Source organism: Dromaius novaehollandiae, chromosome 13 (genome assembly GCF_036370855.1).
Source record: "Dromaius novaehollandiae isolate bDroNov1 chromosome 13, bDroNov1.hap1, whole genome shotgun sequence".
NCBI lineage: Eukaryota > Metazoa > Chordata > Aves > Casuariiformes > Dromaiidae > Dromaius > Dromaius novaehollandiae.
This window is the reverse complement of record NC_088110.1, coordinates 25,497,854-25,524,278: the sequence shown is the minus strand read 5'-3', so window position 1 is coordinate 25,524,278 and position 26,425 is coordinate 25,497,854. Positions and strand designations below refer to the sequence as shown.

The window sequence follows — 26,425 nt, the reverse complement described above, 5'->3', positions numbered from 1 at the left end:
AGATGAAGAAGCAGCCACATGTAACCTGAGTGTTCAGTTGGTCCCCAGAGAACTGGGGAATTTACCAGAGATGCCAGCACATGCCCAGAGTCCCTGGAAAAGCCCAACAGACAAAAAAAAAAAAAAAAAAATAGGGCTCCACAGGCCCCATGGTAGCTCTGGGGCCCTTGGGAAAAGTCCCAGAAACGGTGGGTGTGGGTCCTGGAGACCTCCACGAGGATACATGGAATCAATGGGCCCAGCATCTAGAGTGACAGGACCATCCATCTCCTATGGATCATAGTCATGACAATGATAAGCTGTTGTGCTCATCCTAACCTAGCACACAACATTCTTCAGTTAGTCCTAACAGGGTATCTGGTATTGCTTCAACATGTACTGTCCATCCTGAGACATATTGTATAAAATCAATCTTTATTTCTGCTATCAAAATTGTTTGCATTGATCACTTTCATACAGCAGTACAATCAACACGCAGATTCCCAAAGCACTTTATATTTCTCAGTGATCTTCATTAGCAACCACCTGTAGTGCTGAAGAGAGAGGGGTTAATGATGGGAGTTGCACTGCAGGGAGAAGCATGTGCCTACTCTGTGTCACAGCGTTAGAACACACCACTAAGGCAACATTAACAGGCTACTTCCACAGTGACTCCGCTCAAAGTTTCTTCCTCTCCTTTACTTTTTGCACTCCAAGATAGAACTCTATGCCAGTGTCACATTCAAATGTCTGACTGAGAAATCTGCCATTCCAAAGTACTAAGAAATCTACCAATAAATGAAGTTACTGTTTAAGCCTTTTACAATTTGACTACTGCAGTTATTCCAGCTCTTGGAGAACTTTTACATTGAAATTAAAAATGTCAAGAGAGGTCTAAAAAAATACACAACTGGAAGACAGCTTTAAAACAAAAGAAGGCACATGATTCTGGAACTGGCGGAAACAAGTTTCTACTTTGTCCCTCTAATACAAATTAGGAACTGAGGTTCTTAAATATTTAAAGTATGAAAACAGAATTGAACTATTATCAATGAAGGAAAAAAAAAGACATCTCTGATAATTCATCTTTTAATAGAAAGTATTTAAATTATATTCTTAAAACAATGCTGAGAACAGCACAGCTGGGCTGTAAATCTGTAATCTGACAAATCTCTTGTTGCACTTCTTTTTTTGTTTTGTTTTGTAGTGTAAGAAACTCAGAAAAAAACATAGTTTGGAAAAACAGGTGACAGGAAGATAATTAAATTCAGCGCACAAGGATTTTCAAATTACCTATACACTGCACTATAAATAGTCCCCCCCACCCCCAGTCTCTTGGAGTAATGTCTTAGTTCTTTGGATTAAATGATGACCAACTGAATTGGTTTTGTCGTCTTGGCAACACTAAATCCAGTGACAGATCTCTCTGTTCTTTTTCTGAATCCACTAGCTGATAACCAAGCATGTTTATAGCACCTTTGCAAACCTCCTGTACTTTCTTAATTTTCTGGAAGGAAAGAACATTCCTCCAGGCCTGGGAAACATTAACTGCATCTCGGGATGTGATTTTGAAGGCTTCTTTTTTTTTTCCTGGTCCCTGTCCATGTGTGATATTATAGATCCAGCTTTTAAGTGTGGGGGTCAAACTAAGGTCTGCAAATTTATACATTTCTGAGATTTCTGATAAAGGATCTCTTACCAGATCTTCAAAACGGATCATTAGATAGCGATCTTTAAGGAAACTAGGGGGTTTTAGAGTAGCTGTTTCATAAATCTGAACGTGACTTCTACAAATTTCTTGCATTACTTTATATTTGCTGTCTTCAACTTTAGTGCCATTGGTACTCAAAACAATCCCATTGTCACGGGCTAATGCTTTGACTGATTGTTCCCGTGACTTGACAACTGCCCTGGGGTCACGAACCAAGTGAATAATTTTGAGGTTCAGGGAAGGATCAGTAAGAAGCGGGTAGAGAACCTTCAAGTCAAAGAACCGGACCTCCTTGATGACAATGTGGCTGTAGGTTTTACAAGCTTCCTCCACTTTGCTGAACGGGTACCGACCACAGAGAGTCTTGCACGCCATTTCACTGGTTATGTCAGTACGTTGAAAAGAGTCACAAGCAGGAGCTGAACATAGAGCCCGACTCACTGCCCACTGAAAGAGATCGGATAAGTTTCTTTTCCAAGGCATGTAGGCATCAAACACAGACATGTCACACAGAAAGACAGACCTGACTAAGTCCCGCACTGCCATGTGCAAGACTTTGGCACTGTTCTGGTACATCGTGACCCACACGTGCCACGCAGGCTCCATCAGGTAGAAGACGCTGGGGTGCTGGCTGAAAAGTTGACCAACAAAAGAAGATCCTGACCGCCAGGAGGAGAGAATGAGGATGTGGACTTGAGATGGTTTTTCCTCAGATTGAGGCATGAAGCTACTGTACCGGGCATACATGAAGAGTAAGAATCCAGTCTGAACCATAACAAAAAGTATAACGATTGCGCTAGTAATCCGAATCCTTGCCATTGTCACTGAGGAAAAACAATAAAAAAGCTGAAAAAGAAAATGAAATTGTTGGTGAATAGTTGTTGCTATGGCATAACAATGGTAAAGCCTATACAATATGAATTCATGCATTAGTAAGCCCTCTGTTTAAATATTTGTGTATGCATTTGGCATTACTTGGTTCCTTAATTAGTAGCACTGGAAAGAGAACATCTGCAGATGGGAGGTGTTGGAAACAAAGAATGAGCTTCATGGCAGCAAGATCACAGTAGAAATAAGCTTGGAGCAAATGTTTGATGCTGAAGGAAGTCTCGTGTTGATGCTGCTCAACTGTTGAAAAAAAATCTAAAAAATTCACAATAGCCTCAACTTCAATTCTGGGTGATGCTGCCAAGGAGAATTTTTTTCTGACTCTTTCCACTGGATTTCAGTTTCAACCTAAAAATACAAGGATGTCTATCCCTTAAAAGAGATGGACAGGAACCTTATTAACTGTGGCTGCTGAAATAAAAAAAAAAATCATCCTCCCATCAAATGTGAGAACTGTTTCCTGCAGTGACAGTAGGGTACTACACTAACTGCTGGCTGTGCACAACCGCCATTTTCAATATTGTGAAAGGTGGGCAAAAACTTGCAACTTGAAGCAGCATCTGTACACAGATGTTCTACTGGACAAGCTGCTGGAGCCTGTCTTTGGGCTGGAGCACGTCTTTGGGCTGGAGCACATCTACCCCACAACCGACTGCTCTGAGTTTGCGTATAAGGAATTACCTGCTTGTAAGCTAGAATTAGCCTGCATGCAGAATTTTAGGCATGCCAATCCCAACAGGAGCTGTATTGTAATTTGAAGCCAAAGTTCAAGCCACATGCATGCCTCACAACATTTTACTAGCAGTTTTGGCACCTGCCTCTTAAGTAGGTCCTCTGACTTTTGCAGATTGCACTTGCAGACAGTCTGTGCTTTAATAGGCATGGTACAATGGAAATAGGATTTCTTATGTATGAAGATCAGCTTGAGAGTTTTATATATAAGCATTTGCCATCTGACTGCATTTAGACAGTTTTCTTGTTACAGTGAAAGATAAATATATTAACACACACTGGATTCCATTGAAAGTTAAACGTGCAGACTAGTGGATATAGATACAAACCCATTTGACACAATAAATGCATTAAGTTCTTAGCACTGGCCTTATGAACATGAAAAACAGTATTCACAAGTACCGAAAGCTGAAAGAAGTGCTCAAATAAAAGAGATGGTAGAAATGGGCAGTTTCAGCTCTTTCTGCTACCTGAATATCACATCAAGACAGAGAGAAACATAGCCTCAGGATCTTAAATGAACATGATACAACTCTGTTACTAACCTTTTGTTTCTAAGCCAAGAAAAACAGAAATATGAGCTGAATAGCAAAAAGGAGTCCATATAAGCCACTAAACTTCAGTGTCATAGAGTAGGGAGAGTCAAGCAAATGAGAAGGGCTTTTTTCTCCCAAAGTACCGTCTGTTGTTTGTTTGCTATACTCTTTTTATCCACTCTAGTTTAGACTTACTCATCTGAAAAAATGGCTTTTTAATAAATTTTATTATGTGCTCTACTTCACATTATAACGCTCCATTTCTGTAGCTTAACCATAGCATTCATTTATCTGTAAGGCTATGGTCATTGCCAAGGTTTTGTGGTTGCGCCGCCTGTTGAGGCAGGGCCTTTTCCGCAGTGGTTCCACATTCTCAGCAACTCTGCGCAAATATCCATGACACATGACTGCAAAAGCATCCCTCAGGATGAGACCTGTGCCCTTCCCCCAAGTCTGTGCGGCTTCCATGCCACCCATCCCACTCCTCCTCCCCTGCATAGTCCTGATGCTTATCGGGTACTCTGCTAAGCTGTTTCAGTCTGTCAGCCCGGAAGAAAATTACTCACTTTATATTAAGCTAGCTTTTTAGCCTTGAGACAACTCAGCACAGCATAGACCAGTGCTGGAGCTGGTACAAAGAAGAGATGGGAAAGAGAGAGGAGGAGCCCCTGACCATGGCTGCCAACAGAATACAGCCTGAGCCACACACATAGGTCTTTAAATTATCCGCATTAGACCTTTTGACCACCTTCTGCACAATCATGTCATGCAATTCATTTACACAGACATTTCCTGCAGAGTTAAGTTTCCCCTATGACAGGTCCCTCTAGCCTGCTGGGTCACTACTCACATTACAGAAGTATGCAACTAACTGCCAAGCTTACAAAGTGCAAATGAACACAGCTAAAGGGATGAACCGACACAACTTCTGTAAAATAAGCAAACAAACAAACAAACAAAAAAAACACATCTTTTTCACCAAGCTGTTAAAATTCTTTTGTCAAGTCAAAATACTGAATGACCCTGCTTAGTAATCTATATTGGTTTCACTTCCAGATGCTACTTTCCTCCAATAGCAAAATGTGGGGAAAAGTACATAGCCATATTTTCATATTTGTGTCTGAGGCGATAACTACAAAATAACAAGTACAACAGTGCTCATAAACAATCTTATTTTTCTAGGCATATAAGTACATAAGCTCATAAGTACATTCAAAGCTACAAAAAGAGCATATCTTTTTAAAAGACACAGAGTTCAATACATTCACTCAAATAGCTACTAATACATGCAGGCAGACAAGCATGGGTAAAGTAGTCCAGTCTTCCCTTTCTGCTCTGGCAATGGTATCGGGCAGCACGCACAGATTCTGTCAATTTTTGGCCGGAGTAGATGTGGATTGAGTGCGCTGTGGACCTCTTTTAGAGATCCAATAATGCTTTTTAAAGAATTAATATGTTTCTATTTTAGCTGCACAGAATTGCTGCTTCACTGTAATCAGGATTGCTCTGCTGAAATGCAAACCCTACCTGTTCTTTACACCTTATTGGGCTGGGGCGGGGGGGTGGAGAACTCAGCGGAAACCTATAAACGTGTAGATGGCAAATCAAGAGTCTTTTTTTTTTTTTTTAATTTCACATCTGCCTTGTCTGCTTTTTTGACTTCTCCCTGCCTCAACTCCCACCTAACTACTGTTCTACTGTTGCAGATAATACTGTGCCAAAGAAAAACTAACTAACAGCAGTATTAACCCATACTTTGTGTCTGAACTGGCCTGCCCAATATAAGCACTGCAAATAGTATGTAAAATGATTGTAGCTAGGAATCTCTTCAGTGCAATATAAACTACAAGAAAAAGCATGATATAGAAATAAAGCACTGACTAGATTACATTTTCAGCACACAAGCTTCATCTTTCAGCCTTTTGGGAAATTTAGGTTGTTTTTAAGGAATGAGCACACATGCAGGCATCACAGAAAAAGATAAGAGTTATAAAAATTGCAAAACAAAATGCACCATCTATAAGAGTATTATCCTGGAGTATTTCAGTGCATGAGGCCAACTACACATCCAGTTCACTGGATTTTCTGTATAAGCAGTGCCTTTGTTTCCACAGGTCTCTTATTGGGTATGTGTAATTTTATTTTCATGTAAATATCCTTTACACATCTGCAGTTGCATTCTTTAGTTAAGGTACTTTCAAACTGAGGTAAGCCTGCACCCCTTTAGTGTGTAACATTGTAGCTTACCAAGCTCTTTCGTGATTTTTAACAAATGTTAGCTGAAGCAGAGAGCTCCTGAATACCCTGAAGAATCACCTGATCATAAAGATGTTAAATATATATTTTTTTATAAATTTACTGAATAGATTACATGACGTTATTGCCTCAGTCGTGAGGGACAGCACCTTGTGATGCAGGCTGCTCCTTCTGATCCTCAGTTTATTCCATTGCAGGACTCACCAGAGGGTGCTGTTAGGCAAACTCGCTGCTCTCTTAGCACGGAAAGGTAACATGCCAAAACTTTATTAAAGTTACTAGATGAAACAGTAGCCTGCAACTTGCTCTGCATTGCTTCGCCTCTCATTCTGCCGGCGCTCTGCACCCTGCCCAGAGCTCAGCTGCGCTCCCTGCCCGTCAGCCCCCCTCAGCAGGGTGAAGGGGGCTGCTCCTGCCTCCTGATTGCCTTTCTCCCTGCCTTGCTTGCCAGCAGCGCTTCCCTGCGGCTGCACGACCCGAGGGACTACAGCAGGCATGTGGCACGCAGATCTGCGGGGCAGGGGGAGAAGCACCGGACGTTCAAGCATTACAGCCACTTCAGCTGCCATCTCAGTGACCGATGGCTCTAGGAAACAGCTCCTCGCTGACCCACGGGGCCAGAGAAGTGGTGAGGGCGCTAGAAGAGGCAGAAAGACAGACCGAGAGGGATGTCCAGTTGTCTCGCGAAGCACTTCAAAACCTTGCACTTCTCTCAACTGAGAAGTTTAAAGTATCATCACACTTGGTGGGATCACAATACATATTGACATACATACAATATTGACAATACATACAAAATGATATTCCTAAGTATAAATGAGTTGAATAGCTGAAGCAGTGTTACTACTTTTTTTGTGATGGCATTTCTTTGGTAGAGCTCTGGCAAACAGCAGAATGTTTAAGTCTTTAATTAATTCTTGGGGCAGAATGATTTCTTCAGAACCTGATGCAAATGTTGAGAATGCATTCTGAAAAGCCTCTGCGTGTATGTTTTAGGTGACAATCCTGAGTCAAGCTCTGTCACCGAGTTTGTCTGCTTAGGGCTAATACTGGAAACAAGATCCTGGACTAGATGAACCCTGAGTCTGCCCCAGAATGACTATTCTTACGTATTGTGCAAACAAAACTAATTATACAAAGTAAACGGCAAAGTGATGATTTTCTTCATCATTTAAACCTGCTCTGATGGCAAGCTGAGCTGCAGGGACACTAATAGCTGCTACTGCTTCCCGAAAGACTGGACACAGTACAGCAAGGTACATACTTTTAACCAGTAAGATACTAAGCACTGTACCGATACACAGTGAGCAGCAGTACCAATCCCAGAAAACTCGCTATCTAAAGAGAACAGTTTTCAGATCCAGGATGGCAGAAAAAAATGGAGGAGAGAGGAAATAACTTGTGCACAGGATGAGCATTTAGCTCTTAATTTTAGGGACTTCTATGTATTTGTTGCATAAGACAAGGAATGATGGAATCAAGCAATTGTATCTTTGCAGTTCAGCACTGAGCAGCGTAGTAACCTTTTCAGTACAGAATTCAACTTGAAGAGATCTAGTCAATTAACAAAAATTAACTGTAAAGTTTGAGGGAAAAAAAGGGGGGGGGGGAGAAAGAAAGAGAAAGGGATCCTGCTTGTATGCTGCTCATTTTTTCCAGGATACTAAAAAGACTGCAGAAAGGGAGTGCCTCACATTAGAGCTGGAAAGAAACATGGACTCTCTTCGAGGTCAGGACAAAGATGGAGATGAAAGACTCCCTCAGAACAAACAGGTTTGGGTCTGTTGCTCGAAGACTGAAAAATCTGGCTGGAATGAAGCAAAGAGCTGAAAACTGAGAGAAGAATTACAGGTACCTGCTCCCCCCCCCCGAAGAACTTCTGAGCAACTGAATCTTAAATGTCTTCGACAAAGTTTCTCTAGCCATTTTGCATCTGAGAAAAATTCCAGCATACTTTTATTTAAAACAGTTTTTTATATTTATGCAGCACCTTTAAAGCCAAAAATCCCAAATCTCTTTATAGCTTATGCAGAAATTACTTCAACTGCCGCAACATGCAAAAATACAAATTTGAAAATGTTTCAGGATGTGTCTATTCTACTGAAAAGTGAATACCTAGTATTATATGCTCAGCCTTTCGATAGCTGGAAATGATTTTCTCCCATATGCTTGTCACATGCTAAATGCTATCAGAGCAAGCATTAGAGTTGAATGTAAGCATTATTTATGTACTTATAACTGGCCAAGGTGCACCTCAATACTGACTGTGAAAAAGTTGATGGCATCATGTATTGTCTAGAATTAATAGGAAAATGTTTGTACATGTCTTGATAAAAAGAGCAAGGATCATCAGAAGGTCTGACGTACCTTACAGAGAAGTTTGCTCATGACAGACCAGACATAAGACATCTCACCAATGGAACTTATTTAAAAAAAAAAAAAGTAAAATAAAAACACCGCTGGAATGGCTTCTATGTGAAAATGCAGTAGTGACACAGCAGGTCCAAGAAACAATGCACAATAATATTACCAATAATTCTTACTAGAAATCACCTGGCTGACAAAATGTTGTTTTCCAGAGTTCATCCACAACTAGTTTAGAAGGTACATGCTGCAACTATTGATGCTTCAAAGAGAGTTAAAGGTATTTCCAATAGTCGTTCACTGCTACATAGTTGAAAGAATTGCCCACCTAATTATTTTTAATCCGAGAGGGAAATGGCAATGGAAGTAATAAAAGTGCTGTAAACGGTACTACAATCCAGTATTTTGAATTCTTACATTATATCATCATTTCAGCTGATGGTGTCGATTTGGCTTTTGAAAACATCCTCCTTTTTACAATTTAGTGGAAAATGAGATTAGAGGAGTCACTTCCAGTTGAAGTGCCTGCACTCAAGCTTAATTATTTTATGATACAATGAAAGGTACTATAGATTTCATGATATGATCACAAAAGTTATACACAAAAGATTTAGGGCTTTGAGTTTTTTCTTTGTATATTTTTAGCCAAAACAGTTCAGAATTACAAGAGTCAAATTTGTCCAACTTCAGCAAAAGGCAACATCAAGGCATAGCTCTACAATACCGATTTCTCCATGCAGTGCAGCTGAAAGGATCACAAAATGTTTTCAGCTACTAGAAATACTGATGTACAACAGATGAGGTATGCTCAGTTGCAATTTCTATAGAGAATTTCAACTATTTTTAAGGATGGTGAAAATGAGATGACAGAGACACTCACAGTGACTGAATGTTATTGATTTCTTTCAGAAACTGCCTGCACTGGTGTGATAGTTTCTTAAAATTCAAACAGGCTGAGCATGTACGTGCTGAGGAGTGCTGCACAGTGCCCCCACTGAAGCAAACGTTACAGCTAAGAATTGATGATAAATTCGTATATGTCACGTTCACCTAGAAAAAAATAATGGGCACAGTGGAGCTCATTCTCCCCGGGAAGGCATTTCCCGGAATACCAGGAAATACTCTCTCTACAGTACCTGACTTTGCAGTTTAATTCCAGCAAACCAAAGCACCTTTACCCGATTCAGCCATATTCTCTAGAGGGGGGAGGGGGGGGAAGAAAGAAAAAAAAAAGCTCATTTTTCAACAGATTTACCTTTACCAACAACTGACCGCAGCTCAAGGAAAGGCCGGCTCGGGAGCGGGACCAGCTGGAACCCGGGCCCACCGTGCCGGCCGGTACCGCCAGCTGACCGGCACGCGGAGGGATTAGAGGCATGCCCTGCAGGGCGGTGCGAGCGATAACGAGCGCCGGATCTAAACAGCGAGATAAAGGTCCCTCTTTGCACGGCCCGCCCCGGCCCGCCCCGGCCGTACCTTCCTGCCGCGCCGCCGCGCTCCCGGCGCTGCCGCGGCTCCGAGTTGCCGCGGAGACAATGAGCCGCTTTCAGACGTGGCCGAGGCGCCGGGGCAGCGGGAGGAGCCCAGGAAAGCGCCGATGCGATCCGCCCCGCGCCCCCGGAGCATCCCCGGGCAGAGGAGCCGCCCGCCGGGGGCCGCCCGCCCCGCCCCGCCCCGCCCCGCCCCGCCCCGCGCCGGCCGGCGGTGCCCGCCAGCAGCCCGCACAGCCCCTGCGAGCCCGGCGGCGCCGGGGCAGGTCCCGGGAGCCTCCCCGGAGCTGGCCCGCCGCAGCGGCCGGGGCGCCGTCCCAGCCCGCTCCGTTCCCGCAGCCCGGGCCGCTCCACGCCCCCCCCGCCCGCAGTATTGCCCCAGGCCCCCGCAGATCCCACGGGGACCAGGGGCGGCACCGTCCCGGCCGCCCACGAGGCCTAACACAAACCGGTCAGGACGATGAAGGGGCCACAGGGCCACAAACACGTTGTTTGGCTACTTAAGAAACAGAGGCAGCATGAAGTTTCTCTTTTCAAACTAGCAGCCCCCCGACTTTTGATACCAGCACTTGAACAATTTCTGAGGCAGACTCTTAGCATTCCAAGCATTTTTGCTCCCCGTTTTATTCAGGTAGGGGACTTTTGACTTAAGCCACTACTTACTTTTTCTCTTATGGAAACAATTCCAGAAGTTTTATTATTCTTGACATTCCTCTGTGTCCTTCCTCAGTCAACAGCAGCTAGCTTACTCTCTGGGATACCAGCACACAGCAGATCTACTAGTAACACAGCGTTGAATTGCAATTGCATTTTTATGGATCTTTTCATTTACTGTTGTTTAGCAAGCTAAAGGAACTTAGGTGTATCACAAAGAGCCTTCCAAGACAACTCCTGCTTCTTAAAGGTACTTCAATGCTAGCTGTAGTAAATTCACAGCCAGGTATATTTTTCTTGTACTTCAACTTCCCGCTACAGACATTACACTTCATCTGCCATTTTTATTACCTGGCTACTTAAAGTAGTAAAATGCCTCTCCAAGCATGTGCAGTCACTTTCATATTCTTCTGTCTGAGCATTATCACCTCATTATTCACACCACCCGTTTCAGATAATTTGGATTAGTACAGTTACAGATCCAATCCAGACATCTCAGTCTCCTCCTTCTATTGTGAAAACTGACCCTTCCTATTATTTCATATCATTTACCTATTCATAAATCCTTGAGAAGATTTCCACAGCCTATAAATTTTACCGATTCAAATACCATTTAATTGACATGTCATGAGAATGATGTTCAGTATAAAAGTGATCCAGAAAGTTAGCAAAGGTATTCCATTTTTTCCCTTCCTATTGTCACACGTTCCTTTACTGCTCCTTTTATACCACATTCACTTATTAGTCCCAGTAGTGAAATGCTCTTCTTTCAAAAGAAGTAAACTGAGAGATTGCTTTAGGTCATGCTTAAAAACTTAAAAGTGACTATATTTGGTAGAGTAAATCTTCATCATAATAAGCAAGCTCCCTGAATTAACCCACGCAGTCACACAAGCACTAACAGCACTGCAAGGGAGAAGAGAGCTGGGGCTATAGCAGACCTAGTGTACATCAGCTTAAGATATTGCAGAACCAAGCTCACAGGCTCCTTCATTTACCCAAAGTAGTGCCTAGAAACACTAAAAAGCAGGAGACAGTTGCTTAGACGCTGTGCAGTCTGATACAAAGTCTGTTATCAGTAGCTCTAAGCTGTCAGGGACAGACTTCAAAAAAAAAAAAAAAGCCACGCAAACTGGAGGCTTTGCACGAAGAAACTATATTTTGTGAATGCTCCTTAAAATAATTCACAACTCACATGCAAGTACGTAAGTTTCACAAGCACAGAAGCATGTTGAATAGCCAACACATCACTCCCCACGTTATTCTTTCATTTACACTGAAGAATAGGTTAGAGTCCATCCAGCACATAGTGGCTAGAAGAAATGCAAGCTGCAAGATTGCAAAGTTTGAAATAAGTTGAAACAGAAGTTCAAAGCAAGCTGCTTGTTTTGAGAAGGGGGGAGGAAGAGAGCAGCCAGGTCTTCAAACCACTAGGATGTTCAATTCCACAGGGCCAAGTCCAGAAGATGGAGTTCTGCTGTTCAAGTTGCTCTTCCACATTTAATAGCTGAGCCATGTCTTAAGAGTTCAAGAAAGCCAGAGACACTAAACATTTTTATTAACTGTCACCTAGAACTGCTTTAGACTTCCTCCCTCCCTGACACTCTTTGCTAGGATTAACTCTTAAATACAAAACTGAAAACTTACTTAAATTTTGTTGCTCTTTCTTTTAAGTGTGAAGGATAAGCCCCGAAAGAGAAAATAAGATTAACTAATTGGTTTTTCCTCAGGAATGAAGGCTGTGGTCTTTCATTGCTCACTAGGTGATTATAATTGATTTAATTTTGATCTGCTCAATCTGAACTGTGAGTCATGTAAGTTACGAAAGTAATTTTTCATTTGCTTTGAAATGCTACAGTTTCACTAGTAGTTTTTTTGTTAGTTTTCTTTAGTCAAACACTAAGCTTCTCTGTTTTATTATTCTGGATCCACAATTATGGTCTAGTGCTACAATAACAATATCAAGTGACTGCACAAATTTATCAGATACTATCACCCACAACCAAGTTTGTCACATCAACCTTGACCTTATCCATTATCCAATTTAATAACTAAATTGGTAAGCATGTACAGCCACTACTTAGGGAAGTGTAGCTCTAACCCCATCTCATCCTTAAATTCCCCCCCCCCACACACACACACACCTTGTCTCACTGGCTTCTTTCCTTTCACAGTGCAAATGAATGCACATACAAACAGGCAACAGAACTCTATTTTCTAAACTCAGCAGTTAATTTATTTACAAGACAGCAAAAATACTTTATATTCCTACTGTTACCATATCATTTTCAGTCTTCGTGGTTTAGCTAGAATAAGATCATTCAAAAGCAAGGTCTGATTGATTTCTACAAGTTTTTGAAACACAATCCTATTACAAAAAGTAACCAGTTGTTCTTCAACTGTCTGAAATATTAAAAATGTCAGTCCCAAAGCAGTGTTCCCATAGCTATATATGAATGAATACGTATAAGGAAAAAAAGGGGGGGGGGTAGAATTACTGTCAAAGCAAGAACCAAACATACGCAGAACATACTTACAATGTTCTTATCTTAAGTAGTAAGAAGTGTACAGAGAATAAAAGCATGTATGTATTTTTGTACTGCATTTCTTTAAATTTTTTTCAAGCATTTCCTCAGGACTGGTGCTGTTTGTAGGTCAGTACTGGAGACACTGGCAGAACTGGTGATATCGGAGTTGTAGTCAACACCTGATTCTGGAACACAAATATTTTAATCCTACCAAACACCCAAAGAAAGATAAGTAGGATGCTGACATACTGGATCCAGGCAAATTTAATCATTTCCCAAAATCCTGGCTGATATTTAAAGAAAGTCAAGGAGCACTGAGAAGCTTCTGATACTACTACACACTAACTAAGCAAAAGAACTCTGAGGCAAAACGGCACAAAATTGGTTAGACATCAGTTTGTGTGACAACTGAAAAAGACTTTGAGGCATGGAAACCTTAAAGAGCCACGCCACAGAAGCTGCAGCAAAATGTCTGTTCAAGAAGACACTTGAACCAATTCTGTGGAAAATGTCTATTTTTGTCCCTGGCTCACCAGAAAGACAACAGGTAAGTAAACCTGATGAGAGATGTGCTCTATACAGTTTCTTCTAAATGTGGGCTTGTTCTTGTTTGAGAAACTGAGTAAAGAATGTAATGAACAAGGAATTATGTTGGAGTAAAAATCTCAGCTTTCTGCACAGGTAACAGATCTGCCAGGGCCACTGCAGGGAGTAATATCTGGTAAGCTTACCTCACATACAAATTTTGAATAACTTGTTTTAGGTCAGAAGATGTAATATTGTGCTTTGTCAGTGGCATCCATGACAGGTGCACATGCAGGTGCTAAACCAAAGCAAGACTTACTGAGGATTTTACTCTGAATTACTAATAAATTGACTTAAAGGCCAGTTTAGCAAGGCTGAAAAGCAACACATGCTCCCACTAGAGAGAGGCAATAAGTGGCTGTTCAAGCAGAACCATCCAGAGGGTGCACACAGAGGGACAGACATGCAAGTGTGCGCAACACAGAGGGACAAACAGGTACTCGGACAACTCTGAAACTATAGTGTGTGCTTAGCTAATAAAGGAAGAGTTTAGTAACAAGTTTAGAAGAAAGGGTAGTGTTGTCATTTGGCATGTATTTTAAAGACTGCATAATGCTATCCAGTTATGTCACAGTTTACAAAGGATATAAAATAATTTCCACTGGGTAGTGGATAGTGGCATTTATGATAAATGGTGTATCTGCTGCTCTTCCAATCATCCAAACAGGGTTGGGATCTGACAAGACTGTTGTTACTAAAATGAATAAAGAAAATTTCCAGGTTAAGAGGCTTTTCAGTCTTAATACAGAACTCAAATCCTCACAACACAGCTGCTAATATGCTGACTACTGCTGTCCTGCAATTAGCAGCTACACATTCAGGCTTACCGTTTCTATCTTGATATGCTGCAATGATGTTTGTTAGATCATAGTCACTTGCAAAAGGACTTGTGCCATTGATCACAGACACCTGTTACCACAGGGAGATACCTGCATTATTTGTCTGCTTGTCAAAAAAGCAATGCTACTGAGCTTGTTACACAGAGTAATCATGCTTTTAAAGACATACATGTAAACATCAGACTGAACATCTCAACAGAAGAATCTCTTCTAATGAGGCACCATTTCAGAAGTTCTAAAGTCCGCTCTGTGCTCTGGGTATAAGTAATTAGGGTGTCATCTATGGTGCTACAAAAAGAGAGAGGGGGAATTAGACAGGGAAGAAAAAAAAAGGTTTTCTCACATTGTATCTGGTATCCAGTCCACAATGGTTAAGCAATTGCCTCTGTTTCAGTTTCAGGTCTCCATTCACATAGAGGTGAGACCCTGGCAGAGGAGAAAAAAACTGAAGGAAAGCCATGCTCTGCATCACAAATGTTGACATTCTCTGAAACAGTGAACATGAGAGAAGGGAATTTAGGAAAACTGAAACTTTTCTGTCCCTTTGTATCTATAGATTTTCTGCATGGATTTGATTTTATAGATTCCCAAGTTTCAGATCATCACATTTTTCTAGAGAAGGGAGCATCAAATATATATATATATATTTTAAACAGGTGAGGTTAGTTGTTAATCAATCAACTTTATAAACAAAATTCCACAGGTCATTCACCGAAGTTCAACAATCTGTGGCTAATGACAAAAGATTGGACTTGCCATAACATGTGAAAACCAACAAGATGATTAGAGACATTTAGTGGAGTGACGCACTTAAAAAAACACTCTCAGCAGTCAAAGCCAGCTAAAGATTCCTGCCCTGCAATAAGGGCCAAACGAGGAAGTTCCTCAGCCCTCATTGGCCCCTCAATGTGAAGGAGAATTTTAATATATATTGTAAAACAAAGGCATTGTGAATATTGGAACTTTCCATATGATATTAATCACTGACCAAAAACTTCCATACATAAAGTCAGGACTGTCAGGCCTTTTCTCTGAGCCTCAGAGCTATGCTTGCTAAGCTTGTCCATCCACAATCAGCTAGAGCACCTTGGCTAAATTAAACCTGAACTCTCTAGCAAAACTTCTCCTCGTCTGTGTTGTTCCTTTCAGATGCATCCATGGGGTTTCTGTGCACTAGTGTTTCACTCACTGCTTTAGGCATTAACAGAACCAAGTTTTCAACACTCTCATTGCCACTCGAGAGAGATACAATTCTTCTGCTGCCATTGCATCCTCCAGCCTCCCTGCTGGACAAGAACTATATCTTCCAGCCTCCCTACAACACCTTCTTCCCCCTCACATCTATGAGATACGGAAGATCCCGGTAGATGATTACCATTAGCTCAAGAATTGTTAAATGAACACAACTTAGCGTTCTAACCTGCTGTGGTAGCTTGTCCCTCCACTTCAGAAAATTGGCTGTTTATGGCAAGTATACAGCGGTATTCAAAAAAATGCACACCCTTCTGCCTGCTGCAGTATTCTTGGATATGTTCTGATGCCATCCCACCCAGATACTGTTGTACATCTCTGTCTAGCTGTACATCTATGCTGCACTACAGCCCAGGAGAGCACACAGCTTAAAAAACAAAACAAAAATCTAATGGAGCATATCAAAACATAAAACAGAACTAAACTAGGAATGACCTAAACTGCTTTATTATTGGACAATATAGAAGAAAATAAGTATTTGCTGGTAAACTAAATCTTTTGGATACCAATTTCAAATGTGTAAGAGTTCTTTTATCCTTTGCACAACTGCTACTGGAATATTACACTGGGCTCACGTGTCACAACAAATAAAACAAAAAATGCTCACATGAAGCTGATAGGAAAAGACCAGAATCAGCTGAACACCAACTACATGTTCTGTAGATTGTAGCGGAAGCTCCAATTTAAAATATAAATGATCCATTTTACCATCTTGATTTTTGTCTTCTTCTCTAGTCTAAAAGAAGCAATAGGAGTTTTAACAGAAGCTCTTACCTTTAAAAAGAAAAACAAAACTGAGTATTGCATTTTTAAACATAGATTTCCACAACTGCGACACGCATATACTAAAGAACCTTAAAACAAATAAGCTGCATAGTTAGGAAACCAATGAAAAGCTGCTTGCTTGACTTTAAAGACAAGGCACTTGAGACAAGCAAGAGATCTGCATTATTAAGTTGGTTATGCAATGTTTGATGCGCTCCCCAGAGAGGGAAAACTTGTCAGATTCTTCAAAGACTCTTCTGCCCTGTGCCATTCTGACCACGTCCTTTGCATGCCACAAAGTATGCCTCAGTGCTGAATGTTGTGCCACATCCTCTAGCAACATGTGACTGAGGGTCATGATTCCGTCCCTTGCCTTTAGGCCGCACAACACAGCACCATTACCAGCTGCCTTTCGATGGCATCTGTGTGGCTGTTGCTTTGTGCAATTCCTGCTTATGAGTGAAGGCTTGCTACACTTCTGTGCCACTCAGCAACAGAAGGCCCAGAACGTCAGCCTTCTGCACATGTAACAGAGGCATCACAGACAGATAAGCTGCCCGTGTTGAATCCCAGAAGGATGAGGAGTTGTAAGGTAGAATCTAGCCACATATGGTCTTTCAAAACCACAGGCTAATAGCCGAACTTGCAACAGCCAGAGCACGGCATGCCATATAGGTATTAGAACAGACACATTCAGGGAAAATAACCGGACGTGTTCGTGCCAGCCCCCAGAACACCAGGGCCACTGTGCTGAACAGAAGTCACCTGCCCGAGTCCAGGTGCCGCGAGGCACGAAGCTCTGCGCAGAGCAGCAGCCGCCTCCTGCCGCCCGCCCCGGCCCGCCGCTCCCCGCCGCCGCTCCCGCTCCCGCGCCCGCCCCGGCCAGGCCAGGCCAGGCCTACCGACAGGAGCGGGACGCGCAGCCGCTCCTCCTGGAGCCGGTTGAACGCCGGGAAGGTGCTCCACGCCACGAAGCTGCCCGGCCCGGGCCCGGTGGTGGCTACGAAGAGCACCTCGTAGCGGAACCGCACGGTGGGCTGCTCCAGGTACGCGCTCTGCCTCAGCCAGAAACCTGCGGGAAGAGACAGCGCGAGGGCCTCAGCGCCGCGCCGCGCCGCGCGGGCGCGGGGCCGAGCAGCGCTCACCGTGGCTCCGGTAGGCCAGCAGCAGCGGCGGCACGTAGGTGAGCGCCCCGATGAGCAGCAGCGCCAGCGCCGCGCCCGAGCAGAGCCCGGCCCGGTAGCGCGTGCGGAACGCCGGGTGCGAGAACAGCTCCACGCCGGCCATGGCGGACCCGCGCCAGCCGGCGCCCTCACCCTGGCAACGGCCGCGGCGCCGGACTGACGGGACGGCGCGCCTATCGGAGTGCAGAGCGCCGTGGGCGGGACGAGCGCACCGGCCAATGAGCGGCATCGCTACATGGCGGCGAGCCGGGGCAGCGCCCGGGACCGGAGCGGGGAGGGGGCGGTGGGAACCACCGCTTGCGCCGGAGCCCGGGACGTCACTTCGAGGGTCACGAGACCGCCCTGGGCGGGGCCCACGGGCAGTCCCGCCCCGCCCCCGTGACCGCGTGCCCGGATGCGGCGGCCCCGCCCCGCCGCTCGGTCCCCGGGCCGGAAGCACTGCTTTTCGGGTGGTTGCTAGGGAGCCGGCGAGCCGGAAGTCCCGCCCGCCGAGCCGTGGCTGCTGTTGCTGCTGCTGCTGTTGTTGTTGTTGCGACAGGCCCGGCCGCCCGGCAGGAGCCCCCGCCCGCCCGCCCGCCCACGGGCCCCGCCGCCGCCGCCGGCCCCACTGCCTGCCCGGCCCCGCCATGAAGTGGATGTTCAAGGAGGACCACGCGCTGGGTAAGGGCGGGCCCGGGCTAGCCGCTGCCCGCCGGCGGCCCTGCGTCGCCATCTACCCGGGGCCGCCCGGCGCTCTAGGCCCCAGCGGCTCCCCGAGCCCGCTCGTCGTGATCCGGGCGGGCAGCCCCGGGCGGCCCCCGCGAAAGGCGGCGCGGTGCCCGGGGATGGTCTCTCCGAGCAGCCAGGGAGCTCTCTAGGGGCAAGACGGCCCCGGCCCCCTGCCGGCTCCCACCCCGGCGGGCGCTGCCCACTCGGCCTCGGACGCGGGCCCTGCTGTTACCATGCAGTGACTAACTGCGAGTTCTGTTCACAGAGCACAGATGCGTCGAGTCAGCAAAAATCCGAGCCAAATACCCTGACCGCGTCCCGGTGAGTAACCATGCCAGCCTCGTCCCCGGACTTAGACACAAGACTGCATGAGCTGTTTCCATCCTGCTCTTTCTTTGACCAGATCCCACCGAGTAAATTTATCCACCCTCCTGTGTCCTTAGCTGTTTAAAGAGTCCCCAAACATATCTAAGTAACCCAGCATTCCCCCTGCCCCAATCAGTACTGGCAAGGAAACAAGAGTATCTGACTTTCTAAACTCTTTCTAGGCATATTTATAGTTTATCAATGTCCTGGTTTCTTCTAACAGCAACTATGTCCCAGCAAGGATCCTGTGCCTTGAGCTTCCTGAAGACTCTCTTCTGTATCTGAGCCCAAGCAAGATCACAGACTCTTTGTGCCTTTACAATCCTCTGTCATGGCTACATGACGGAGATGATTTTCCTTCATGTGTTCCATGCCTTTAAACAGTCTTACCTTGGTGAACTCCCCTCATGCAAGCCCTGTTGCTTGGAGAGCCATGCAAGTGGTGACCCTCTTTTCTACACTGCATACCTACCTACCTTCTAATTAGTGAATGACTTCTCTTCTTCACCCCACAACCCCTTTTATCATGTTTCAGTCAGAGAAATGACCACACTTTACAACTTTGTGTAACAACTAGCAGCAACATATCCACATTCTCAACTTACCTGCTTGTGAGTAAAATTTCCCACATCCCATCTGACCACATGCCAGTTAGTGCCACTCCTGTCTGATCTCTTGGTAAATAACTAATCCAATAGACAGAACAGTCCAGAGAAGAACCTTTAACCTTACCTTGTTATTTGCCTTTCTCTGCTGTTGAGTCGCACCTAACTCTGTGACAGCAGCAGCAGCAGCATCTCCAATTGCAGTCTGGCAAGTTGATCCCATCCTTCCCTTTCTCTACTTGGCTAACTGCCTCCTCACGTGCAGACTGTAGCATGCTAATAACCATAGATCTTCACAGGTATCCATTTGTCCAGTTCCAGGATATTTTTCATAACTTGAAAGGAAGGAGAGAGACATGGGATAGTGTGAGTCAGAATAACATGGTAACATATCAGGAATGGACAAAACATGTGAATGGGTAGAAGAATTAAATCCCCAATTGCAGTGTGATGCTCTGTCTGGGCAGATGCACATTTTCTGCTTGATGTTTCAAATTGAGCCTCCTATCTTTTACAAAATAATTGGTATCAAATATATTTTGACATTGAATAATCAAGTGTTTTCAGATTTAATGCCCGTTTTCTGCTTTCCAGATTATAGTCTCCATCCAGGGTGACATAGGTCAAAGGGACTTTGTTTTCAATAGTACTTAGCTGTATCTGGCTACCTGGATTTCGAGATGTTTCTGTGGCTCAAACATCTCGAGGTGCATTGAGATAGCCTATGAACAGCCTGCTTTTGTTCTGGCCTGGACCCTTTAGATGAATAAAATGGGAGTTGGAAGAAATCCATGCCCCCTAAGCACTGCTATTTAAAATTTGCCTGGAGATCAAGTGGCCCAAGGGTTAAAGGTATCTATCTATAAGTTTTACTAGAAGCTGTTCACCAGCAGCCTTGAGACTTCCAATTATGACAGTTTCTGCATCATGAAGCTAAAATGCCTGGTGGATTATTATTATTTTTTTAAGTTGTTAAGGCTTGAATACTCCTTTCAGGATGCTCTTGGTGTTCTTTAGTAAATGCCCCCATATTAAATTACAAGGGCCAGCTAGTATGCTCTCTTTCTCCATTTCTGTAGGCAGAGCTGCTGGAAGCTGAAGGAAAGATAAGGAGAACCCTCTCCGGATCATAAGATAGCATATTTTGTCTATTTATTTGAGCAGTACCTATATTCTGCAACAGTGAGGACTGCAGAGCTAAGCAATGGAGCCACTAAAACCTCTTGTCAGCCCTACTTCCCCACACATGCTGCATTTTTCCTTCAAGGCCTAGCCTCTGTGGGGTGATGAGCATCAGGTCCTTTTTACAAGCAATATTTAATTCTCTTTCTTCCCATACCTGTTGCTTTTTTTGTGTGGTTTTGTTTGTGGCTGTCTTGCCATGTTTCCTTCCTTTAGTCAATTACTTAATTTTGTAACGTATAAAGTAAGAGACTCTAATGTCAGTGCAGCATAACACAAAACAGAGAATATCCTCCAGTGAATCACAGCATGACAGCAATAACATGTAAGAACAAATCATGTGCCTTAGAGTGTAATTATGAATATCTGGCACTATTCATGTTAAAAAAATGTTCTGGTCTCCACTGAAAACAGAATCAATGCGTTACTGCAAAACTGAGTCTGCAGACATCCTAAAATAGTGACATAGGCAGTCTTTTTCTTTTTTTTCCAAAATGGCAGACAAAAGCCTCATGATGCTGTAAGCATCATCTTCACTAGGCATCTCTGCTTGGGTTCATACTTGTTTTCTTTTCCCAAACTCTCCTGGTGCAGGCAAAGGAGAGCCAAGTTCCTGTAGTCTGGCAGCATAAGGATGGGTGGCAATTTTTTTTTTTTTCCTTACGGCCTTCTAGGGCCAAGGGGGTATGTTGGAGTCCTATCCGGCTCTCATTCATGCATAGCTAAAACCTACACCTTATTAGTATGGCTTCACTGTCATCACGTAACTTCATCCAAACAACTGAGTCTGTAATCGTGTCATTGATAATACCAGATACATACATTGCTGGACTGTCTGGCAGTATAAGCTTGTTCTGGCAGAGGCATGTGGACAAGATCACATCACAGCGCATTTCTGTTAATGAGCTAGAGTGTTCAGCTGACATGAGTGGCAGGCCAGGTGGTATTCCAGACTGCACTGCAGCCATGCTCCCTTTCTCTGCCGTATTGCATTATAGAGCCTGGCAGAAATGCATGTTGACTGGCTGTGGGAGGTCAATAATGTTTGCAGGATGAACTATACAAATCCAAGCAGAATGGGTCAAATCAAGGGCAGCACTGTGAACAAACGACCACACAGTTTATGGCAAACTAGAACCTTGCATTATGCTACCACAATTCACACTACAACTCTATCAGAGTTTTGCCTATATTCAGATATATCACGGCTTCTTCAGTACTGCACTGAGTTATCTAGGATATGTATGTGCCCCTACCTAACATGACAGTTTCTCATATACTGGTATACTTTGTGTGATGGTATGCTGTGCTGCAAGGATGAATGCAAAAGACTTAAAATAAATAAATAAAAATAAATAAAAAAATATAGTAAATACTCAAATGCTGCAGATGGAGGCACCTGAGAGACCTTTTGGCATCTCTGGTTTGTGCACAGTAGGTGAAGTGGCAGATCATATGGTAGACTAAGCTGGTGGTACTCCCTCTGGTCTACCTAAATACTGATTTTAGCTTTAGTGTTGATGAAATTTGTCTTTTTTTGTTTGTTTGTTTGTTTTTTTTTTTGCTATACTCCATATGAAGGCAGTTCTTTCAGTCATCTGTTAGGGGCATCTTGGGACATTGTTCAAAGAAGAGTCCAGTTTGGAGGGTAAAGATGGTGTTTGTATTAAGACTATTTTTCTTGGTATTGTGGGATTTTATATAGTCATATGACATTTTGCAAGACGATACGGCATGCTAATTGCAGGTTAGAACTCTGTGTAACGAAAGATTTCAAGCAATGACTTGCGTGGTTTTCTATGTTGAGATAGTGACAAAGACAATAAGCAGCACCTGTACAAAGAATGCATTTCCTCAGCTCACCTGCCATTGCTCAGTTATCAGTACTGCAGTCTTGTTGAATTTCCCATGACTCCACTAGAGCTGAATGGGGCAAGGAAGGAATATGATTAAATGGACTCCTCAGTTTGTCATTATCAACAGGAGTTAGTGAGAAGACAGAAGTCCTGGACTCCCTTCATTCAGCAATCTCTTTAAGGGAAATAGCTCAGACAAGCCACTCCTAAACTTGAAGCTTTAAAGATGCCTGTGCTTCTGAACATTTCAGTGGATGCCGATTGCTCTCTTTTTTTCAAAAGCTTAACTTCAGTGTTTGTTGCTGAGGCTTATATTTTAAGATACTCTACGTGGAAACTTTAGAATATTCTGGAAGTTAGCAGTTCTGTGTTAGAAAATAACCATATTTAAACACAACAGGATATTACTGTCCTGGCATGAATAAATGCAGTAATTTTAAATCATGAGTGTACAAAAAGTTAAAGATGTGTACACTTTCTGTCACAGGTTTATCTTAGGCATATTGCATCTTTATATCTCATGACCATCAACCTCAGGCATAGGAAGTTCTGAGTGATTGTACATATGAATATAGGTTTTAGTGCAACTGTAAAGTCAGGTTGTACAGTGTTGAGCAAGTCTTAAGTCTTGTTTAATTCTGGTCTAGACACCTTTTTGTCTCTTCCCTCCCCTCAGTGTTTTAAGCCTGTATCAATTACTGTACCAGTAAGTGATTTACCAAAATTGGCTGTTTATACCAATCCTGAAAAGCCTCACCTTCACGCCTGTGCTTTATAGGTCATAGTGGAGAAGGTCTCAGGATCTCAGATTGTTGATATTGACAAGAGGAAGTATTTAGTTCCATCTGACATCACTGTGGCCCAGTTCATGTGGATCATCAGGAAGAGGATTCAACTGCCATCTGAGAAAGCAATATTCCTCTTTGTAGACAAGACTGTCCCACAATCCAGGTGAGAGGCTGTTCACTTGGTATTCAGAACCATTTCACCAAGCCTGTGCATTCCTGAGGGACAGTAACCCCCCTCTCAGGCTTACTTGGTGATTTGAGAAGGTGTTTGGTTACATCTTAATTTCACTCTGGTAGCTTTTCTCAAGAGCTTGATAAACATCTTAGTCTCAAGCTAAGCTGAAAGGAAAGATGATTGCAAAATATATTATGACTTACTTGCATGGCAGGAGGGTGAGCTCTGGCGTTATGATACCTTAGGTTGAGAACGAGTACATCACTTATATCATCAATGCCAACAAATAAACATTCTCAATGTAACGAGAAAGTTGCACAGTTAAATGCTCTAAAGCAAACATGATAAATTATTCTGAAGAACACCTAACCTCTGTCACCTCACAAAGAAATTATGTTGTAGACTTTTTTTTTTTTAATTTTTCTATAAACACCAAATGCAAAATGAGCATAGAAAGCAGCTTTCATGTTGCTTTTATATAGGAATAACTTTCGCTGGTTGCTTGCTACATACAGGAAAATGTATAGCAGAAGCAGCTACTACAACAGCTTACTATGCAAAAGCTGCTTTAAAAATATTTGAAAACAGTATGTAATGATGTTACGCAGCTTAGATACAGTATTATCCTTATTAACCCTTTCCTGTGTAACAGTATCAGGCCCTTCAGGTAACCTGCAGGACCCTGCTAGGAATATTTTTGTTCATTTTGTGATACACAATAGGGAGTTGTAAGGATTGTCTTTTTTCTGCTTTGTTTGCATTAAGAGTAATGCCTAAGTGTGGTCTTTCTAATAGCACTGTAGAACTGCTAGTTGCAAGCAGGAAAAAAAGAAAGGGCACAGTCTCATCTGCCATGTTAATGATGAGTTCTCACATGCTAGAGAAATATGGCCTTGAACCTTCAATATTAATGTGAAAATGGTAACTTGTGGCTAATAGAAAAACAAGAATATAATGGAGAGGTCAATGGCTCTGCTCCTGTTGTAGGCCAAGTATGTTGCATAGATCGGCCACTAACTCTTCCCATCCTCCTCTCCTCATCCAGAGGTTCTGTCTACTACTCACTAATTCCTTTCCATTTCATGTACTGCCTGCAACTCTCCTCAGCTCCTCTCGGGTATAAAGCTATGCTTACCTTCCTGATCGCTCACTCACTCTGTATCTTTCAGTTCACTAGCTTTTTCTCAAACACTTTTGGAAAGTCAAGAAAAAAAGTGAGCTGAGGAGGATTCATTATTTGTGCCACTGACTGATGTCAGCTGCCTATTTCATCATAGGTAGATGGTTGGACCATTTGTATTTACCAAGTAATTGCTTGGGGGACAGGGTGCCCCCCTCCCAGAATCAGACATCCCCTTAAAGACTGCAACAACATAGATTTTATGAATGGCCATCTGTTCTGTTTGAAAATGTTTGCCTTTCACAAAATATTCAAAACCCTATCCACTGAAAAATCACTAGTTTCTGGCTAACTTGCACTTTTCTGGCCACGTGCTTTGGCATTAGCACTGTTTTAACCCAACACTTAACAAGACAAAAGCCAAAGCTTTTACTCCCCAGAACAACCCAGACTTTGAAGAATCAGTCTAAAAAGCATAGTGGTTTGGCACACTTGAGACCAGCTGAACAATTCTGACTAGAACAGACAGAAGGATTCAGAGAAAGTGCTCTCAGGCTCCTGATCTTGGTATTAGTTATGACATCAGGGATGTATCATTCAGCACCTGAAATATATTAATTAGCTAATTTCCAATAAAATGAAACATTTGTGTAGAAGTACAAATATAACGGTAAAAATCTAGGCACTCTGCAGAAGTCTCAAACATTTTGTGAAGTCAGGCATCAGCTGCTTTTCATGTATTCTCATTTATGTATTTCAATTTACACACAAATTTCTAAGTTTTAGCTCTTATTAATCCTTCTCTATGTCAAGTTCTAACTGTTACCACTTGCAGCAGTCATGATCTAAGCAAGCTGTTTCTCATTTTTTCTTCTCTTCAAGCTTAACTATGGGACAACTTTATGAGAAGGAGAAGGATGAGGATGGATTCTTGTATGTTGCCTACAGTGGAGAGAACACATTTGGTTTCTGAAGCCTGGGTCTTGGCTACTACATCATCCTGCTGTGTATCTTGTAAATAGCTGATCATTTTCTGTTATGACATCCACAGATGTTCCTTTACCTACATGCATTTGTAACTGGATTTATTTCCTAATATACTGATAGGTCTTGTTTTATTAGACTGGTAAATTATCAAAAAAGTTTTTTTTTGTTGTGCATTTTTTTTTCTCATGGCTGTGAATCCCAAGAGCCTCACTCCTTTGGGAGATACGTTTAACGACATTGATTAAATAATAAAGCAAAGTGGTTGGGCTACTAAAAGATGAAAAGGAGGAATATGCATTTATTCTGATTTTGTTCTGAAGTGTTAGTTTAGCAAAAATGAAAATGTTAAATTAGTAATGGGAACACTGGCTTTGCTAGATTATTCTGAGTAGTAGAAAGATGCTGATCATGTTGAATTGAGCTAATATTTTCCTCTCAATTAACAAACACGTACAATAAAAATTCCTCCCACAAACAGGCAATGCTGTCCTTTCTTTACCTTCATTTTGGTCAGTGTGTTGTATATCCTGTTAGCGTTTACCATGCTGATGCCTATGCAAGAAAGAAACAAGGACCTGTCTCTACATACCAAGACTGACAGCTTCAGAGCTACTAGGTCTCATCAAAAGAAGAGCTCTTGGGCTTTCAAGAGGAGGAGTAACATCATGGAGTTTAGAAAGCAGGACCTAGATGACAAGAGGAATAGCATAAAAGGAAGAGGGTACTGAGGAGAGGGAATAGTACAAATAGGGGACCAGAGAGCTGGAGAATTGGAAGAAATGATCTGTAGATGAGTTATGGCAGAAAGAAATAATTGGTAAGGCATTCAGATTAAGATAATTGCATGAGCAGCTCTTTCAAAAAAGAAAACAGTAG

At 43.0% G+C, this 26,425-nt stretch overlaps 3 protein-coding genes across 6 annotated transcripts; 1 reads left to right on the top strand and 2 right to left on the bottom strand.

Annotated features, from left to right (window-relative positions):
• Positions 1-395: 395 nt before the first annotated feature.
• Positions 396-10,136, bottom strand: LOC112985563 (carbohydrate sulfotransferase 5-like). Of its 2 annotated transcripts, none has more exons than XM_026104262.2 (2): positions 9,943-10,136; positions 396-2,536 (listed from the first exon to the last, which is right to left on the bottom strand). In XM_026104262.2, exons 1-2 carry the CDS (start codon positions 10,090-10,092, stop codon positions 1,328-1,330), a joined length of 1,359 nt encoding a protein of 452 aa, XP_025960047.2. In that variant the 5' UTR covers positions 10,093-10,136; the 3' UTR covers positions 396-1,327. The 2 variants fall into 2 exon arrangements, with proteins under 2 accessions (XP_025960047.2, XP_025960046.1); XM_026104261.2 differs by lacking the exon at positions 9,943-10,136 and adding an exon at positions 9,722-9,922.
• Positions 10,137-11,747: 1,611 nt separating this feature from the next.
• Positions 11,748-18,107, bottom strand: TMEM231 (transmembrane protein 231). 3 transcript variants are annotated; one of them, XM_026104258.2, is made up of 7 exons: positions 17,895-18,107; positions 17,481-17,650; positions 16,421-16,549; positions 14,906-15,049; positions 14,551-14,632; positions 14,312-14,417; positions 11,748-13,432 (listed from the first exon to the last, which is right to left on the bottom strand). In XM_026104258.2, exons 1-7 carry the CDS (start codon positions 17,989-17,991, stop codon positions 13,243-13,245), a joined length of 918 nt encoding a protein of 305 aa, XP_025960043.1. In that variant the 5' UTR covers positions 17,992-18,107; the 3' UTR covers positions 11,748-13,242. The 3 variants fall into 3 exon arrangements, with proteins under 3 accessions (XP_025960043.1, XP_025960042.2, XP_025960045.2); XM_026104257.2 differs by having other exon boundaries at positions 17,724-18,106; XM_026104260.2 differs by lacking the exon at positions 16,421-16,549 and having other exon boundaries at positions 17,724-18,107.
• An 87-nt stretch (positions 18,108-18,194) lies between these two features.
• GABARAPL2 (GABA type A receptor associated protein like 2) lies at positions 18,195-26,031 on the top strand. Its single transcript, XM_026104256.2, has 4 exons — positions 18,195-18,422; positions 18,736-18,791; positions 23,258-23,430; positions 25,445-26,031. Exons 1-4 carry the CDS (start codon positions 18,389-18,391, stop codon positions 25,533-25,535), a joined length of 354 nt encoding a protein of 117 aa, XP_025960041.2. The 5' UTR covers positions 18,195-18,388; the 3' UTR covers positions 25,536-26,031.
• Positions 26,032-26,425: the final 394 nt, after the last annotated feature.